Source organism: Ruditapes philippinarum, unplaced genomic scaffold, assembly GCF_026571515.1.
Source record: "Ruditapes philippinarum isolate M1 unplaced genomic scaffold, ASM2657151v2 ctg213_1_1_1_1, whole genome shotgun sequence".
Lineage (NCBI taxonomy): Eukaryota > Metazoa > Mollusca > Bivalvia > Venerida > Veneridae > Ruditapes > Ruditapes philippinarum.
This window is the reverse complement of record NW_026856397.1, coordinates 23,820-43,680: the sequence shown is the minus strand read 5'-3', so window position 1 is coordinate 43,680 and position 19,861 is coordinate 23,820. Positions and strand designations below refer to the sequence as shown.

The window sequence follows — 19,861 nt, the reverse complement described above, 5'->3', positions numbered from 1 at the left end:
AGACACGGTGTGCGTGACGATATCATCTTCTTGTTATTAAAATAGACACGTACATTGTACGGTTTGCGGGACGGAATCATCATCTTGTGATTAAGATAGACAAGGTGTGCGTGAGCGTGAGTGTGACGATATCATCTTGTGATTAAAATAGACACGGTGTGCGTGACAGTATCATCTTCTTGTAATAAGAATAGACACGGTGTGCGTGTGTGATAAGAATAGACTGCGTGACGAAATTCTCTCCCTGTGATTAAAATAGACACGGTGCACGGAAAGATAATTTGTTAACTTAACTAAAAATAGACACGAGCATGTAACGATATGCCCTGAAATAGGCATGGGGGCGGAACAATATTGTGTTTATATGAAAAGAATAGACATGGTGCTTACATGATATAATAACGTCATAGGTTGAAAAAAATACCCGTTTATGTAAATAAATTAGACACTGTGCTTAGAACAATGTCATATTCCTGATATAAGAAATCCGAGTTTTGTTTGTTGCCTTTTTAAAGTTTAATAGATTTGAAATAAAACGACCACATTAAATGCGATACATTTTGTATTCAGATGTTTTTTTGTGAACATCCCTTCACCGCGATGGGTCATGAACTCCGTGTAGAAACAAATTCTCTAAGATTGTAACAGACTACTGGTATTTCAGTAATTACACGAATGTCTGCCTCTAACAAGAATGATAAAAATTCATAATGGTCATCGAGATCACCTTTTCTAATAATCTCTACAGAACAACACAGTGCCGTACCGTGTGAGAAATCACATTAAGCACGGAATTAGTTTCATCATTGCATATATTAACGGCCTTTCCGATTAGCATAACGATCAAATTAACGCGATGTCTTGGTATTTGTTTGCCTTAGATTGCATAAATTCTTCCAATTAACCACCAAAAACGTCTCTATCTTGATTACCAAGTTTTCTGATTAACTAGATAATTGGTCCAAATTAATCAACATTCGTGTCTAATTTCATTAAGCGGCTGTCAGGGCAATGTTTGATGTTTTGGAGGAAACCGTTTACTAATATAACTAAAGCCTTCGCGGCCGAATGGCTAAAGCCACTTGCTTCGAATCGCTAGACCGACACCGCAGTTGTTTCTAAATCTTCAAAGAATATTGGATTATTTCATTTTAGGAAGCTATCCAGCTAGGGACTAGGGAAGGTCGGTGGTTCTAATGTGCCCGGTGGTGCCAGAATAGAGTCTTTCAAATTTGAAAACCCCAGCAAGAAGTAATGAACGGAGTGACCGATCAGTAAAGCTGAATTGAACTTTACACTATTTCAATGTTTAGGCGACTTATAAACAACTACATAATGTAAATACAACATTGAGATGTCAGAGGAACTTCCTGCTCCACTTTTCTCAGTGCTGGGTAGTTAACTGCACGTGAAACAAATTGTTATAACAGATACAAGTGACCAGACTTTTGAGCTTTTTTTACCTTTTACAGCTTGCATATTGTGAAAAATGGCTGTATTCATTGAAACTGCTATGAAACTATAACAAAGGCTTCAATACTGATCAAACTTGGCGCAAATGTTGACTGGACCATAGCCTTTGAACAGTATGCTTAATTTTAAATTTCCTGTTACCATGGTAACGATGGAGACGTCTCAAAATTGCCAAAAACCACTATTTTGCGTGTTGTTTTCCCCAGCAAAACTAATTTTAAAGTGCTGCAACTCCAAAATGGATCGAGATACATGTAGTGTAAAAAGCTATTCAGCATTGGTTACACGTAACCTTAAGATCGACCTGCTGCCCCCTTCAAACAGAATAGGGGCACACCCTCGGACACCCCCTCAATGTACCTTTATTGATAGGGGGCAGCGCCGAAAAAGTGGTCGATTTTTCAAAAACATTTCTTAAAAGGACATTTTTTGCACTATTTGAGGCCTCAAAATGGGAAGGGGGAATGAAAAGCCATCAAACACTTTTCAAGTTTTCGGTTTTGGTCATTCAAACCCACATCACTTAGGGACAACTTATTTGAAGTCAAGGGCCTGAACCACTAAACCCTCATTAAATATAATTATGTCATGTATCTGCTAAGTTTATCAAACCAAATACATTCCATTAAAACAGGGTCTATCAAATAGAACTCTATTTGAAAGACCCTGATTGAAAAGACCTCATAATTAAAAGTTCATTTCCCAGTTGTAGCCATAGTACAGAAAATGATATCATAATTTTGAATATACAAGTCTTTTAAGGGATTTCTTGATCTATAGTAATGTAGGATTGATGTTGTATTGGTGAGAATACAAGGGCATATATTTTTCATTGGTGGCAGTTACACACAGCAACGGTGAAGTACACATTGTCCTACCATTGTAACCAGGATCTTTCAAATATATTTAAATTCAGAACAAACTGATTAAAACTTTATTAACTTAGATAAACAACAGTACATTATAGTTCATTTAGATATGTCAAAAAAACAACCAAATAATTATAAGTTATGAATCAATAAATAATTTCACAGAAAATCTTCAATCACATTAAATGCATCTTTTAAACACAGTGTTCTATTATAATACTATCAAATAAACCTTCAACTTTTACTTCAGATAAAAATACAATTATGCTTTTGTTTTCTAGACAACATAAGAAAATCTACTGCAAAAATTAAGCAATCCAAAAATGCCAAACTATTTTAACACATGCTACAAGTCCATTATAAAAAATATTGGATTACAAGTCCAATAATAAAAATATTGGATTACCAATTTTAAAACAATACTTATCAAATCAACTTCATTTCTTTTCCAGTCTTAATATAATGATTAGTCACAACACGGATTTATATTACATATAAATCCGTGGTCACAATAGCATCTGAATTAGAACAAAACATTAGTTATTAGAATTCAAGGAAAAACAAAAAAACACAAAAGAAATATTTATTGATATTTTATGTGTAAGATGTATGATCTAATACTGCATAGCATATTTCCCTTACTGTAAGACGGGACGTTTTCCTTCCATTTTGAAGACAAAACTGTAAATGCGGTCTTATAAGCATATCAAAGATGTTTGCTACAACATTTTTACATATAGCAGATAATAAATTGTTCTAAGGCAATATTTAATTATTCATTATTCCCTAATGAACTCTATCAACATTTTTTATCCAATAAATATTTTGTAAGAATATCCAAATGAGACATTTCTACTGTTTTTATCTATATATGAAAAACTTATGAAAAATGTGCCCATTGTAGACCAATCCACTTTAAAGTTAATATTAAAATACTATTAACCATCATATATCTCATAAAACCTAAACTTGCTAAATTTAATGACTTGCTTTAATCTGCTTTGAATTAAGAATTTGATCAATTCAAAGTTTTAGGGATTTCAATAACAAAATACAATACACAACACTTATAACGATATGGCTTATAATTAGAACTGTCATTTTTGGAATTTTTTGTTACATCGAAAGACAATTATCAACAATATATTGATATATCAAATAATGTTGTAAGAAGAGAGAAAGATGCTTGAATATTTGTTATAGAAGTGACTTTTCTATTTACACAAAATGGAAAAATATTTTCACAAGATTAGAAGAAAAAAGATTTGAGTGTATTGATATTCAAAATTGTGTAGAAAAGTAAATATTGATGATACATCAATATTGCGATATTCAATGACAGCCCTACTTAAAATGATATTACGCTTATGATATGACGCTTATGATATGGCGCTTATGATATGACGCTTATGATATGACGCTTATGATATGACATTTATGATATGACGTTTATGATATGACGCTTATGATATTACGTTTATGATATGACGCTTATGATATGACGTTTATGATATGACGCTTATGATATGACACTTATGATATGACGCTGTTGCCACGGATCCGACTCCTGTGTTCAAATTGGTGGCTTTCAAATATAACAATAACAGTACAAATTCCGCAGTCCCCTGAATACTGAATTATAATCAGATTTTACTGTAAAAAAATTGAGAAAAATGTTAACTAACAGTATACAGCCTGCTCAGACTGTAAAGAATGTGTACACTGGCATGGCTCTATACTAATGACAAAGGTTAATTTCCAGTCTATGCCTGATAAATGCTAATAAATACATGAGCACCTTTAAAAATCAGTAAAACATTATAACAGTAACTTATCACAGTTTAAAAGAATCACATTATTACAAGCATGTTTATATAAACACATGTATAAAGCTTTTGTAGGTAAAAAGCAAAATCAAAAGGAATATAAGGTCAGCAATTTCTTCAAATTAACAAAAAAAGTTTAAAATAGAACAAAATCAGTATAAAAGTACATACATTAATCATTCAGACAGACTGAAAATCATTTGAATTAAAGTGAATGCAAATAAAGCCCCATATCTTTGTTATTATAGAATCAAATTTTTTTACTTTACTTCACTTCTAAACTGTTCAATGTCAATTTACAACACTTATGGTTGTTATCAAAATATTTAGTTATAAATGTGTTTACCAGCATAAAAATGCACATCATATTTCAACAATTCTAAAAAATTTTGATGAGATCTGTTTATTATCATCTTTTATCAATTAAATTAAAATTTAAAACTTCATCAAGATATGGTCAATTCTTCGAAAGTTGTTTCATCAGTAATCCTGTATTGCCTATCTTTATAAGTAGGTAAATTCTTCACACGCATACAGTGAACTTCATCATATAAGTTTTGCACCACTTTCGGAATGGGCTCAAACTTTCCCATCTCCGCAAGACTGTCGTTGTAAGGCCATTGACGTGTACCCATAGTGTGGGCGTACCGAGGTGGCATACCCTCGTCAAGTCTTCTCCTAAACTCTTCCTCTTTATCCACCATCATTTCTTCTTTACTCGGCAATTTTTGACTTCCATCAATAGTAGACAGCACAAACTTAACTTGGCAATCAAACTGCGGGAACGGACATACTTTCTTGCAAACCCCAATAAATGCTAAAGACGGATAATTAGCACTTATTATATGCTTGTATAAAGGCGTGACTCTTTCATCTTCGATGTTTATATTGCACACGTCATCTAAGAAGGGAAAACTGTACCTGTACCCAGTACATAACATGATAGCGTCAACTTTTTCCTCCGCACCATTTTTGAATATTACACTGTCTTTTGTTAGTCTTTCAATACCACTCTGCTGACTCATGTTGCTAGGCAACACAGTTTGAAGGCTTGGCTTATTATGGCTTATGATCACCTTTAATGAGAAAAGATTATTGATAAGTTAAGGCTGCTAATGGCACAAGTTATAAATCATTTAATTAATTAGTCTTACTTAAAAAAACTTTGTGCAATGGGTAAGTTACAACTGTCAACTGTTTAATTAACGACACAGGTAGGTTATTTTCACCACTAGAATTCAAAGGGTTAAACACTAATAATATATGACAAGAGACAATGCTGATCTCAGATGATATCAAAAACTTTGACACATTGATAAACTCAATTCAATAAAAATTCAACCCATAGGGTTTTTTATTAAGAATATATAAAGAGAAGGGTCAGGACTTTCATTTTACTTTAACAAAACAAGAAAATCAACTTATCAAAATTTGACGCATGGACATTCCACTACGTACTGTTTGAAATATCAATAATTTTTCAGAAAAATTCATATTTTTTAGAAATAAGAAACTTTTTTTAGCCATTTTGGGATAAGGCCCAAGGCTTTAATTGGGAAAAAATATGCAACATTTTGCAAACTTTGAGAAATTTTAAGCTGTTGAAAAACTTCCTTTTACATCATTTTTTTAGTTTTGTTCTTGTGTATGATCAAATTGCCTGTAACTTCTTTAAAAGTCAAAAAAGTTCATTTTTTCCCCAGAAATTGAAACATTTTATTTTATTTATGGCTGCTGTTGGGATAAAAAAAAATTAAATTGGGAAAAAACAAGTTATTTTACATTGGGAATAGGACCTTATACAGGCCCCTGGTGATAGGCAGAAATGCCCTGGAAATTATGCTTACCTTTCTGGCTTTGGAAGCTATATCTAGGCTTATATCTTGACCAGAAGCCGCGGCACCTAAACAAACCACCGTCATATCCTTATAGGTGTCTGGTACCCTGTAATCATGACTGTGAGTAATGAGACCTCCAAAATCCTCTGCCCCTTCAAGTTTTGGAACTAGCGGTATTGTGTAATGGCTGAAATCGATGTAAGCAATTCTAACTTTATTTTATTTTTTTTGACAAATACTTATATACTTATGTGTGGACAACTTTATATATTTGTTTGTTAGGTTTTTAAATGGATCTTATCACTTTTTTGGTCGACCTAAACAGCTTTCTTGGAAAATTACCCAGTTATTACAAATTTCTCCGCAAGTGACAGACTTCTAATCCCACATGATTTCTGAATCAGCAGTGAAAGTCAAATGACCATTACACTTAATGTCTAAGATCAATAATCACCAAGAAATTCTGCCACCCATTAAGGATGGAACCAGCAACCTGTTACAAATTTACAAATCCAATGCTTTGCCTATTAAGCTAAGTGGCCTGACTAACTTTATAAGAACAAGAGCTGTCCGCATAACAGCACACTACACTATTCTTAGTGCTGGACAGTAAGAAAAGGGGCATAACTCTGTAAAGAGGGAGTTAGGGGATCATCACGCAATATAATCACAGAGAACAAGTTTTAAGTTTTAATCCATTCCCTTCAGTAGTTTTGGAGATACCAACTTGCACACAAAAACTTAAACAAAATGTGACAACAATGGCCATGATGATGCCAACACCAATGGCCATGGCGGCCAACACCTAATATTTTGGAATAGTCGAGCTAAAATTATAAAGTGACACATAGTTTACGGACAAAATCATTAACAAAATTGATGCTCAAATGCAAGGAGCACATAGCTTATGCAGTCTTGTATAATTCATGGAACACAAAATTAATTTTGAATGGTATAAAAATACCCAGTCTTATGGTAAGAGTGATGTTCAAATCAACAGTTATAGTGGATATTAAATGAGTGTAGGTTTAATACTAAATTTATTAAACAAGTTGAATAAAATCATATTATGCTAGTCTCTGGTGAGCATAATATTGTTTTATTCAAAGAGTTCAATGAATTATTGAATCTATACCAATATAATATTCTATTTATCGCTTCTTCATAAAGAGAACAGTTTACAGTTAAATGAGTCAAAACTATATTTATAAATAGCACAAATGACGTCACACCAAAATTATATTACACTAGTGTAATATCATTTTTATTAAATGGCTTTATAACATTCCTGCCCCGCAGTTAATGTGATAAATATGGATATCAAATGTAAAACTTTAAATGTCTGAAAAACTGGACAATCCTAACATAAAAGAGATCTTACCCATTGCAAACAAAAACAGCATCAAACATCTTTGTTTGTTTTGAATTTTGGCGAGAATATTCTATTTTCCATTCTAGCTTGTTATTGGCCTCTACAGGACTTACTCTTTCAACTTTTGTATCAAACTGGAATGTAGAAAACAAAGAAAACTATTGAAAAACAAGTTTCTTCAAAACATTTCAAAATAATTTTAATGGGAAATGAAAAGAGAGTACAGTTAAAACCTATAAAATTTCACAATTAGGCAAGCAATTTTGCAACTATATGTTTCAGTATCAACATGTTGTATGTTATAACTAAATAATCATCATTCACAGAAATTACTTAATTTTCTTGTGAATACTGTTTACAACAACCTAGGAATCATATTTAATAGATATAAAGCATGCAGTTTGTATCAATTACTGAAGATCTTTATTTCAATATACGGCTTATCTAAAGGTCTATTAAGGCTATTCTGTTAAACTCAAACCAAGGGCAGCAGTGGCCTAGTGGTTAAGGTGTCTGTCTTTCAACCCAGTAAACATGGGTTTGAGTCCTAATCAGGTCACGACCATGTTTCTTTATAAGACACTAGTACTGGCTGGTTCCAGGAAGTGGACTCAAAAGTGATTAATATAAGTTGCAAGATCTTGTTTTGCAATCGAGATTAAATAACTATGTTTAAACCAAACCAACTCAAATCAGTGTTCACTATACAGTATTTACAAATCATATTACAAACTCATAAATCTTAGTGGCTGCATTGGGGAATGGTTATATATCAGAACAAGAGCTGTCGGTAGGACAGCACGCTCGACTATTCTAATTGCTTGATTATGATAGTAAAAGAGCCTTGATAATGTTAAATTTTTTAAGTTCACAAAAGGGCTAATTTTTTTTTATAAATTCATGTTATAGGTCTTAGAGAGAGTCTAATTATACAGTATTGGCTTGATTATTTGGAAGGTCTTGTCACAAGGGTGCTTTATTGAGTATAATAATACTAATTACCTATGAATACATAAAATTGTCAGAAAAGGTACAAAGGCTTGTTATTAAGATGTTTTATCAAGTAAATCACTGCTTTATTATTACGAATGCATAAAATTGTCCCATAAAAGGCACAAACCCTTCAGTAGTTATGGAGATAACAGCTTACAAGCAAAACTTTACCATGAATTTTTTAAGTTGAAAAAGGGAAGAAAAATCAGCCTAAATGCAAGATAGAATTATGGATCTTTGTCAGTGACCTACAATTCTGACCCTAAATGCATATGTGAAGTTTTAAATAAATATCTTTAATAGTTATTGAGATATGTAAAACTTGCATGTAAACATTAACCAAGAGACTAAGTAGAAAAGGGGATATGAATCAGCCTTAATGCAAGATAGAGTTATGGAACTTGGTCAGTGACATACAATTATGACCCTCAAATTATAACCCTAAGTACATGTGTAAAGTTTCAAGTAAATATCTTTGAAGACCTTTAACCTTTAACCAAAATCTCTAAGTTTCAAAGGGGCAAATAATTCTGCAAATATTGCAGACAGAGATATGCAATTTAGCAAAATGATGTACATTGTTACTATAAAAAAGTATTGTAAATTTCAAATGAATATCTCAAGCAATAATTGAGATATTTGACTTTACAAAAAAACTTTAACCAAAATTTCTAAGTTTCAAAGGGGCATAATTCTGTCAATATTGTACGCAGAGTTATCCAACTTGTCAATCTGATGTACCTTGTTACTATAAATAAGTATTGTAAGTTTCAATTGAATATCTCAAGCAATAATTGAGATATTTGTCTTTACAAAAACTTTAACCAAAATTTCTAAGTTAAAAAGGGGCATAATTCTGTCAATATTGTAGGCAGAGTTATCCAACTTGTCAATCTGATGTACCTTATTACTATTAATAAGTATTGTAAGTTTCAATTGAATATCTCAAAAAATAATTGAGATATTTGTTTTTATAAAAAACTTTAACCAAAATTTCTAAGTTAAAAAGGGGCATAATTCTGGCAATATTGTAGATAGAGTTATCCAACTTGTCAATCTGATGTACCTTGTTACTATAAATAAGTATTGTAAGTTTCAATTGAATATCTCAAGCAATAATTGAGATATTTGACTTTACAAAAAACTTTAACCAACGCAGACGCCGACGTGGACGCTGACGCCGACGCCGGGGCGACTACAATAGCTCTCATATTCTTCGAATAGTCGAGCTAAAAATGAGCCGTGCCATGACAAAACCAACATAGAGCGTTTGCAACCAGCATGGATCCAGACCAGCCTGGGCATCTGTGCAGTCTGATCAGGATCCATGCTGTTCGCTACCAGTTTCTCTACTTGTAAAAGGGTCTGTAAGCGAACAGCATGGATCCTGATCAGACTGTGCGGTTGCACAGGCTGGTCTCGATCCATGCTGGTCGCAAACGCACTATGTTGGTTTTGTCGTGGCGTGGGTCAAATAATCTAACAGTTGCTGGCAGTGTGGGTTAAAACCCAATCAAGGGGGCTAATCATTGTTTCCTTGAGCAAGAAATTTTACATTCACTGCTCAGTACCGGTTGGTTCCACAAAAGGATTCAAAAGTGTGTCTAAAGGCTTATAGCTTCCTACACAATCTAAAGATAGAACAATTCTGTATAAATTAGACAATATACAGTACTATTTCTAGCTTAGTATTCTAACTCCAGAAATAAACTTATTCCCTACTCAGTGAATACACATGATTATTTTTTCAATTTTCAAAACAACCTGTGACTTTCTGAAGGGGAGAATATTGCATGATAAATCACAAAAGGTGGAAAATCTGAAATCAAATTCCAACAACTGAGAATGGAATCTTCCCACACATTTCATAAATTTCAATTTCAATCTAATTTGTCATGCATGGTACATAGCAGGGGGTTTCTATAGGGCCAGCTTTTGTCTTCCAGTCTCAGCCAATTTAATTTTATCAACTAGCTGCATAGGGCAATTCAGGGTAAAATATAGCAATTTTAGGGGAAAATATAGAAGACGAAAATCACTGATACAACTTGTCAAGAAAAGGAAAAATGTAAAAGAGTATACCATGATAGCTTTCTCTAGTTTATAAAACTGTGAGTAATCCTTCAAATACTGCAAGACTTCCTCATGTTTTATAAAAGATGGTAGGTGACTAGGAAATGGAAACCCAGGGAATGCCATAACTTCTTTTGGTAGATTTGTTCTGAAAATTTGTAAACAAACAAACAATGATGACAATGACACCATTAGAAATTGCTATCTGAAATTTTCAACTATTCATTTCATATGTAAAGAAACTAGAAATGTGTCCATAGGACACGGATGCCCCCACACGCAACTGTTCTGTCAATCTTATGACTCTAGGTCAAATATTTTTGGACTACATGTGCCACAAGTTGAAAACTAAAAATCAACAAAGGGCCATAATTCTGTTAAATTTGGTCGCAGCAAAAATCCCTTCCTTTACTACCATTTACACATTAAGGTTGTTCATCCCTGGAAGTTTAAGGAAAATCTGCCATCCGGTTTAAGAGGAGTTGCGTTCACAAAATTTCTACATAGTATATAGTGAAAAAATCAACAAAGGGCCATAATTCTGTTAAATTTGGTCGCAGCAAAAATTCCTTCTGTTTCTACCATCTACTTATTAAGGTTGTTCATCCCTGGAAGTTTAAGCAAAATCTGCCATCCGGTTTAATAGGAGTTGCGTTCACAAGATTTCGGGACGTACGGACAGACGGACGGACGTTCTCACAGGACAGTAAATATGTGGCTACTCTATGACAGACGTATGGACGGACAAGTGCAACGCTATATGCTCCCACTCTGTGGGGGCATAAAAACAAACAAACAAACAAATATTGTCCATTGATAAAGAAAATTTCTATGTCAATAATAAAATGGATATTGATTAATGTTTTAATGATTTGTTTTTCATTTGAAAAAAAAAAATCTGATTTTTTTTTGCAAAATCTTAGCCCATATTTTTAATTGTGACCTTTAATTCTAAACTGACAAAATGTTACATGGAAGTCAGATTTGAAAACTGTACTGCTATTATTGCATCAATAAATTTTTCTATTTTACTTAGAATTATTTCTGAAACTTGTCAAAGAAATAGTTGAAAATATTTATTTAATCATATTTTTGCCAAATACAATACTACATTTTTGCCAAATACAGTACTACAAAGTGTACATATAATTAAACTAAGATATCAGTTCAGCAATATTATACTATTAAACATAGTTAAGAGAGTATCGGTCTTGGGGTTAAGGTTATATCTCTAAACTTAAAAGTCATGGTTTTAAGTCCTTCTCAGCTCAACAATATGTTTCCTTGAATGACACCAGTACTGGTTAGTTCCAGGAAGAAGACTAACCATTATTACTAAGACACCAGTACTGGTTAGTTCCAGGAGGGAGACTTATTTCTATCAGTTACAAAAGAATTGTTTTAAGTTGTATAAAGATATATATCTGCCGCAAAATCATTATTTGAATTTTTTTTAAAGAATACTCACAAAATGTTTATATGAAATAAATATGGTAGTAAAGTTCCTTAAAAACGAATGGCACATGCACAAACTCATTGTTAAATAGACAGAACCCTACTTAAAATAAATCAGAATAATATTTTATTCCGAAACATTTAATTCTGTTTACATACAATATTCATGTGTGTTAAGTAACAGAGACATCTAGTGTTAGAACTCATTCGAGAATCCAGAAGATAATGGACACAATATAATTTTACTGATGATAAATTTATTAAAATATTACATAAAATATCCGACAAACATAAATATTGGTATGTTTAAAATCATAGAATTTGGTGACCACTACATTCTCGTATGTTGTTATACCTTAAATTTTTGTACATACTGGACTGTACTGGCAAACCATTGTCATATGTTCCAACAGTATCCGTGTACCTCCAAGTACCGCCAACTCCTGGCAATTGTTCAAACCCTGTAGCCTCGTACAATTCTGGCCTGCTTGTTAGATGTCTTAGAGCACAAAGTCCTGCAGCACCACACCCAATAACGGCAACACGGATCTTTATCATGATTTACTGTTCCTAAAAATATAAGTTCTGATATGATTAAATCAGTTCACAATTTGTCTTTGTGTTGTTTGTACTGGTTATAACTGTGCATAGAATATGAGCAAAAATATACATTGATTTGTATTTGTGATTGATGCATTCCCTTAAGAAAAAAGCAGGGATTGTGCCTTTTGAAATCCCTAGTAAAGCTCCACATTCCCCCCCCTCCACCCATCCCTCTGTGGAAACAGTTATGAAGCTTAAAGCCCACCATAGTGCATAAATTGGGCATATCTGCCATACAGAAGCCAAAACTGACCAGGCAGTGAACAGGCAGAAAAAAGTTAAATCTTAGACATCTAACATTTCCCCTTCAATCACATGATCTTCCAACTTTGCTGTGGTTGAACGGAAACACTCTATTACTCTATTATTAACTCCAATTACTGCCAGCCTACACCATTCAATGTGTATCAGGGTTATATTATGATTAATAGCACCTTTTACTTCTGACCACTTTAGCATCTAGACATACATACATGTATACATAAAATGATATATTGCAAGCATACACAATTCAACAGTTATAGCCACAGGTGGCAGTATCAGTGTTTGGCCACCCCACAACAACATTGGACCCCTGCTACAACGCTGAAAAAAAATTAATGAAACTATCTTAAGCTTACTATAAGATACAAAATAAAAAACCACCGATAAAATTTAAAAAAAAAAATTCCACTCTCAAAACTATAGTTATATAAAGGTGAAAAGTCTACTATAAGCTACTATAAGTTCATTTGCCAAACAATGTGGAACACGGGATATCGTCGTTTTGGCGACTAATTTAAATGAATAAAAAAGAACTAGAATTCCACAGTTTACCTTATTGAAGTCCAACGAATATCAATATTCTATGGATTTCTTTCTATTTCACAGTGCTTTAGACTTGTCACAGCCATCTTTGAGTCTGATACATAAGTCTGATACATGGGTTGTAACTCACGATCTAATTGGACAGTAACCAGAAATTGAATCCGCTCATCCAATCAGATTGCAAGTTACAACGCATGTATCAGACTGATACTGCCACCTGTGGTTATAGCCACACATGTTATACGGGGAAGTCAAAGGCAGGGTCCGCAAAGCGGGCCTGGGCTTTGGCTTGCCCTGCTATAGACTTCATGTGTAGAAAATCAAACAAAAAAATAATAAAGAATACATAGAATTCTATACCTATCAATGAAATTTTCAGTGTCAGTTCTAGTTGGGCGGCGCCATTTTTCAATGTAAATTCAATGTAATTCAATGATAATAGGCGGGATTCTCCGATAACAGACAATCGCAACTTTTTAAAGGTTCAAAATGGTTCATCATTTTACATTGTAATCTATTTTGTTATATGAATTTTGGCCTACTTTCACTTTGGACAGACTTGGTGAAAACAAACATGGCTGACAAGTGACAAAGCGGAATCACCTTTACTTTACTTTACTTTACTTTACTGGAGTTGAGGTCGCAAGACGTCCTTCATATATTTCAATTTCAATCCAATTTTACATGCATGATAAATAGTAATAACTATGCAATATCTATTGCTTTCTGCATATATGGCACAAAACCAAAACTATTTTTCATATCTTGCTGACTGTCTTTCAAATTCATCAAGTGCAAAACATGGACATAAATTCAATAAGCGTCTCGGCGATTATGAATATTATTGAATTTAAATCGCAATTTTAAACATTTTACGGAAATAAATGCTAATATAAACTTTAACACTTATAACAGAGCATGAAATAGAATATCCTGTATGTCTTTCAATTCGTGACACTTACAAGGAAGACAAATATCAGTGAATATAATAAGAAAAAATCTTCAGCTGTAAATCAAGCGTCTATGACAATAGCTCCTGTACTTGAACGTACCATTTCCGTACCTCTTTCAGGTGTCGGATTTAGGTAGCACTCCACAGTTAATTTCAAGTTCCTGCCGTCAGTGTCCTACAAGCAATACGTCTAATAATTCTGATACCAAACTACACAACCTGGAAAAAGAAAACACATTTTGTTGAGAACATATATGACATAAGATTGCAAATCTACAAAGAAATTATCCCACCTGCAATAGGCAGGCAGTCAAAAAAGTTGCAATTCATTCCGTTGAAGCCCAAAATTACAGTGGCCCGAGACCCAAAAACAAACAACATTTCGTCCCTCTGGCAAAAATATCTGCAAATATACAGGCTAAAGGAACACCGTCTCTGCTTTAGCAACTCCCTATACATGCAAAATATCACAAAGAAACAAGTCCTCAACCTTGTAGATTTTTCGCTACTGCTAAAAGTTTGTACCCCCCTGTAAAATGACTTCTTTTTACCGTGCATGCTGTTTAAAAGCAATGTTTACAAAAAATGGCGGCCTTGACATATATAATCAACAGCATGCGATTTCTGGCCATGTTTTCGAATTTGCCAGTGATCATATTAGATGTCACAACTGAAAATGCATTTTAAAGACAACCAGTCATTTAAATCCAGAATATTCACTATATCCAAGAAATCCTCCCTGGCCATTCGAAGCTGGGGCTTACATTACTGTGGTGTGCTACCTTAAGCTCAATACAGGATTGGAGCAGTACCTTTAGTTGGCTTGCACGGCTGCAAGCCATCTGTTTTGGAAAAGCTGTTCCGGTTAGGTGGTTTCCTGCTTACATTTGTTAGTGCATGATTGAACGGAAAACCAGCTGCAATCGTGCCAATCGCAACTTTTCGGCCCTTTCCGTCACTCTTCGGTTTAATGATAATAGCCGATGTAGTTCCGATTGCAATCGTGACAATTTGGGCGATTCCGTCATACTGCGGAATCAGACGAAGTAATATTACGGAAATCTACGCTATTTTAGTTACTTCGGTAATCCCAGTTTGTTTATATAAATAGGATTTCTATTTTTACTTGATTTATCGGTTTAAACCGTAATAAATTATAAACGAAATTGTTCCGTTTCAATTCTTTTTCAAGACGCAAAAGTTAGTTTCTTTTATAATAGTTTTGTCTGTATTAGTTTTAAGAGAGAATGGTTACTGTAGTAGTATTCCGTCTCCAAAGGGTGGTCCTGCTTACCAAATCACACAGAATATTAGTGCATGATCGAGTTATATTTAGATCTAATGAACGCAATTCAACGTCTTGGTGAGGTAATCTAAAATAGCCTATGCATATCAACCTTACCACGTGCTGATCTACAGATAGCGCATCGTGTAACATAGTTGATACATGCTTATAAATTGGTAGGCCTACCACTTAACGAAGTATTTTAGTGCATTTACTTGTCCATAAAGATGCTATATAAATGAAATTAGCAACTGCCAAAACGAATGATTTCTCTGCGGAAAAAGTGGAAATGGAAATGTGCACACTTGTTTCCTTTCCGTATGATAGATAGATCTCCACGTTAGTATTTTATTTTCTTTATTAGTTTTATACAATAGAGAATAGATTTCAAATCGTTTTGACAAAAAATATTCGTTTTTACAAAAAAAACAACTAAATAAACCCTTTATGATATACAAATACCGTAATTCAAAAAAAATTGAGATAATAAATTGAAACAAAAAAACAACATCAATTTTTAAGGGTTGGGATGAAGGCACAACTGTGCAAGCCTTTCCTTTTAAAAGGAAACTTTATTTTAGTCTCACTCTCAGGTGTCACCCCGAATTAGACCCAGCCCATTGTAGTCTAGAAAGTAGTTCTTTTAAATTTTGAAATGGCCTATTTCAAGTTATCACAATTCATACTGGTTATATTTTAAGTATATCTTTAGTAATTGTGTACATGAAGTTTCATTTCTGAGTACTTTAAAGGTTGTTTTTGATGTATTTTTGCAGGATTTCATTTCTGGATGGAAGGTTTCAGGAGGTACTATGCACAAGAATACACACCAGTTACTATTTGGAATATTCTATAGTGATTACAGAAATTAAAAGCTGCAGAAAAACTCCAAGGGCTAATGTATTATTTCTTTGTGCTAAATTTACTTGGACTGCATTGGTGTTTAAAGAAATGGCCATGAAGTTCCGGTACCGGGTATGCTTTGTCCAGAATTTAGCCTTAAATGTGATGGACTTACTATAGGATATATAATACGAAAATTCAGTGGGCCGTCTCCTTCAAATACCGTGTTCCTTTTCGTATACGTTATTTATCTGCAGACGACGCAAAAATCAAGACATGTCTGATTGTTATAATTGTCAAATCAAAAGAATTAAGGGGGATATAAAATGTACCGTCGATAATAATAATAAAAGGATGGCAGTTGTAGGCACTAACATGCATTTATTTCCCGTTATGATCTTTTATTTATTGAAAAAAATAACTAGTTACGTAACTAGTTAACCTGATAACTAACTAGTTATTTAACTATTTAGTTATCAGGTTATCTGGTGGCAAAAATATGCCACCATAATATACATGTATGAATAGCTTATACTACATGTATATTTTTCTGATACTTCTATAGAATAGCTCCCCATTTGTTTGTTCTGTACACGGATTTACATGTATATTACAAATAAGTAATATAAAATCCGTGTTCTGTATAATCTTTTTCTCGGAGGATTTGTTTATCATTATTGTTTTAAAAGTCTATGAAAGATGACAGAAAATTCAGTCAGTTCTCAATTGTGAAATGAATTATAATTATGATCAATTTGAATATCTTCATAACAGTCTTTTATTTTTGATAAGCATTATTTTAAAAAAAGTCTTGTATAAATTGGTCATTTATAAACGAACAAGAATGAAATAATAAACTTTTACATTACAGTGCGAATGATCGCAATCAATCAAAACGAAAATGACCTGCAGCGTATAAGAATCGAACCCGGAACGCCGGATCACAAATGCAAGGCGATCTCGTATCCTTTCTAATTTATACAGGATTTATTAAGGTAGTATATAACAAGCGACAGTATAAGTAAAACATAAATTCAAGGTTTTACCATTGTCTTTGTTTTAGTATTTACTTTATATATTGTGATCGATTTACTTACTCTGTCGACTGTCATAAAAATATCATGTTACTATTAAATAGAAAACTATATTTAGTTCAATATGCCTAAATATAACTAGCTCTGAAAATTCATCTAAAAAGGGAGACTATTTCAGTTACATATTTTACAAAGAGCAGCATCTATGTAAAGATGTTTCAAAATTTTAATTAAAAAAATTTGTGAAAATTTGTCACGTCTTTGGTGCTGTTAACAAATGAAACGTTAAAGTTTGTTTAAAGAAATGCATTTCATGACAGAAATGTATGATTACTTTATTCATATACTAAAAGTTATGCTTAATCAATATGAAATGATTCTTATATATAAAGTTAGCCATTTTTATGCTTAATTGTTAATGGTGTCATTGGGTACAAAAGTTGATTCAAATACAATAGTTGGACTATGCGAACAAATGACAAAGTGTATAGAGAAGTGTAACGACATAAAAGAGAAGATAACTCGTAATCAAATAGAGTACGAGTTAGACATACGCTGTATTGTGTGTTTGACAATTCAAACTGACAACGTAATGTGTGTAAAATGTTTACACCATACCTGTGAAACCTGTCACCAGAGAGTTAAGCCACAGTGTCCGGTATGTCGCAAAGCATTCAGCATAGTGCGACACTTCTAAAAGAAGACTTTGTTAGCATTCGCATAGCCAACTATAATCCACTCCCGTCACCATTTTTACCATTATACTTGGGGGTTACAGCACAAGAAAGCCGTTACTATTTACTTCAAATTAAATGGTGTTCTTGTTTGTTTGATGTGAATTATACCTCAGATGGTTTTGATAAGTGGGCTTGAATTTCAATATGAAATGTTTTAATATGTGTCCCTTATCTATAGACAGGGAAATAGAATAGTTTTGTATATTCAATAATCAATAACCAACTTAGATGTGAAAGTCTCAATGATATATTTTCAAATTACATAATCGAATTACAAACAACCATTAAATCTATAGTAGCTACCTTGATAATATATATAAACCATTTCAAATCATTTTTCAAGGAAATGTTAGCCAAATGATCTATTTTATTAAAGATCTTTTTTTATTAAATGAACGATTTGGCAGAAAGGTTTGTGTAAACTGTTAATTAATTTTTACTAAAGGAAATTTGAGAATCTTGAGCCATAAGACATCGCCATTGCTTGCACATAAACAATTAGATCTAATTTAATATACAAAATTATTCTGTTTATGCAAACATTCCAAATTGTATACAGAGTAACACATTAGTGTTAGCAGTTGGAACGACAGCGCCATTTCAGTCGACAATGAGTTGCTCCTGTTACTGCCTCGGGTGATCCCGGGGACCTAAACACACATAACTTATTCAATTACCAACTGTAACAGAACCATGACAGGGATCGATCACATGGACCAAAACTTTAGTAATTTCCCATTTTGAATTATTTATGATAACACCTGTCCATGCTAATGTTTTTGTTTGGTGCTGGATTTTGTTTGGGCGTGTGTTCATTTTGTGCCGTCTTTCCTTGTTTATCTTTGTTTTTATATTTTAGGAATGTATACAGTTAAAAACCACTCAGAGAAATGGTGGCAGTCAGTATTAGCCTATTGACTGGGCCTAGATGTTATACCAATTTGGTATTTGTACAGAGCCCCATCAGCTTGGAGGAACAAAACCGTGCCAGACCCACTTTGAAATCGTAGAGTTATTGGCAATGTGTTTGTTCCTTGGTCAGCAACAGGCACATTGAGGCAGACATTAAATCTGCAGTACTGTCCCTTACAAACAGGTCCCGACAACATGCTGTTGGTTTGAAAATTACAAATGTTATGCTATCAAAATAAAGCAAAAGATCAACAAGGATGGGCGGCATTCAATGAAAGCCACGCAAAACTTATCAAATAACTGTTTGTTTAATGATAAAGAGACGATAAATCACAAATGTCAACAAAGGGCTCCAGTCAAAACAGTAAGTGTTATAAATTTCTGATTTACTGCATTTCTTTAGGGACAAATTATAACTTTGTTGTAGAAATTAGATTATATCACATTTAAACAAAGACTTTCAAAAATGATCGGCCTCAAGACTTGTTTTGTCGACGAACATTTGAGACAATATTTTTTTCTCTTTCATAAAATTGAACCTGTTGGTGAGTTAAACCGATACCTCATTAGCTCAATAGATAGTCCAGGCTCTTGCCCTTTTGAAGTCTCTATTGTGCCCCTGTCGAACTGGTAATCGTAAAAGTGATGATCACGTTTTCGTGAACCATATTTTAAGATCTGATTTATATCATTACACGATAAAGCCTTATAAGGACTGTTTTTTTTTAAAGATAATTCATCATGTTGTATAACATCAAACACTTTATATCGATGAAGCAGATACTGCAA

At 33.3% G+C, this 19,861-nt stretch overlaps 1 protein-coding gene across 1 annotated transcript; it reads right to left on the bottom strand.

Annotated features, from left to right (window-relative positions):
* Positions 1-2,853: 2,853 nt before the first annotated feature.
* Positions 2,854-14,375, bottom strand: LOC132746370 (uncharacterized). The gene is made up of 6 exons (XM_060735491.1): positions 14,272-14,375; positions 12,255-12,469; positions 10,454-10,592; positions 7,388-7,512; positions 6,016-6,193; positions 2,854-5,244 (listed from the first exon to the last, which is right to left on the bottom strand). The coding sequence occupies exons 2-6, from the start codon at positions 12,455-12,457 to the stop codon at positions 4,615-4,617; spliced, it is 1,275 nt and encodes a 424-aa protein (XP_060591474.1). The 5' UTR covers positions 12,458-12,469; positions 14,272-14,375; the 3' UTR covers positions 2,854-4,614.
* Positions 14,376-19,861: the final 5,486 nt, after the last annotated feature.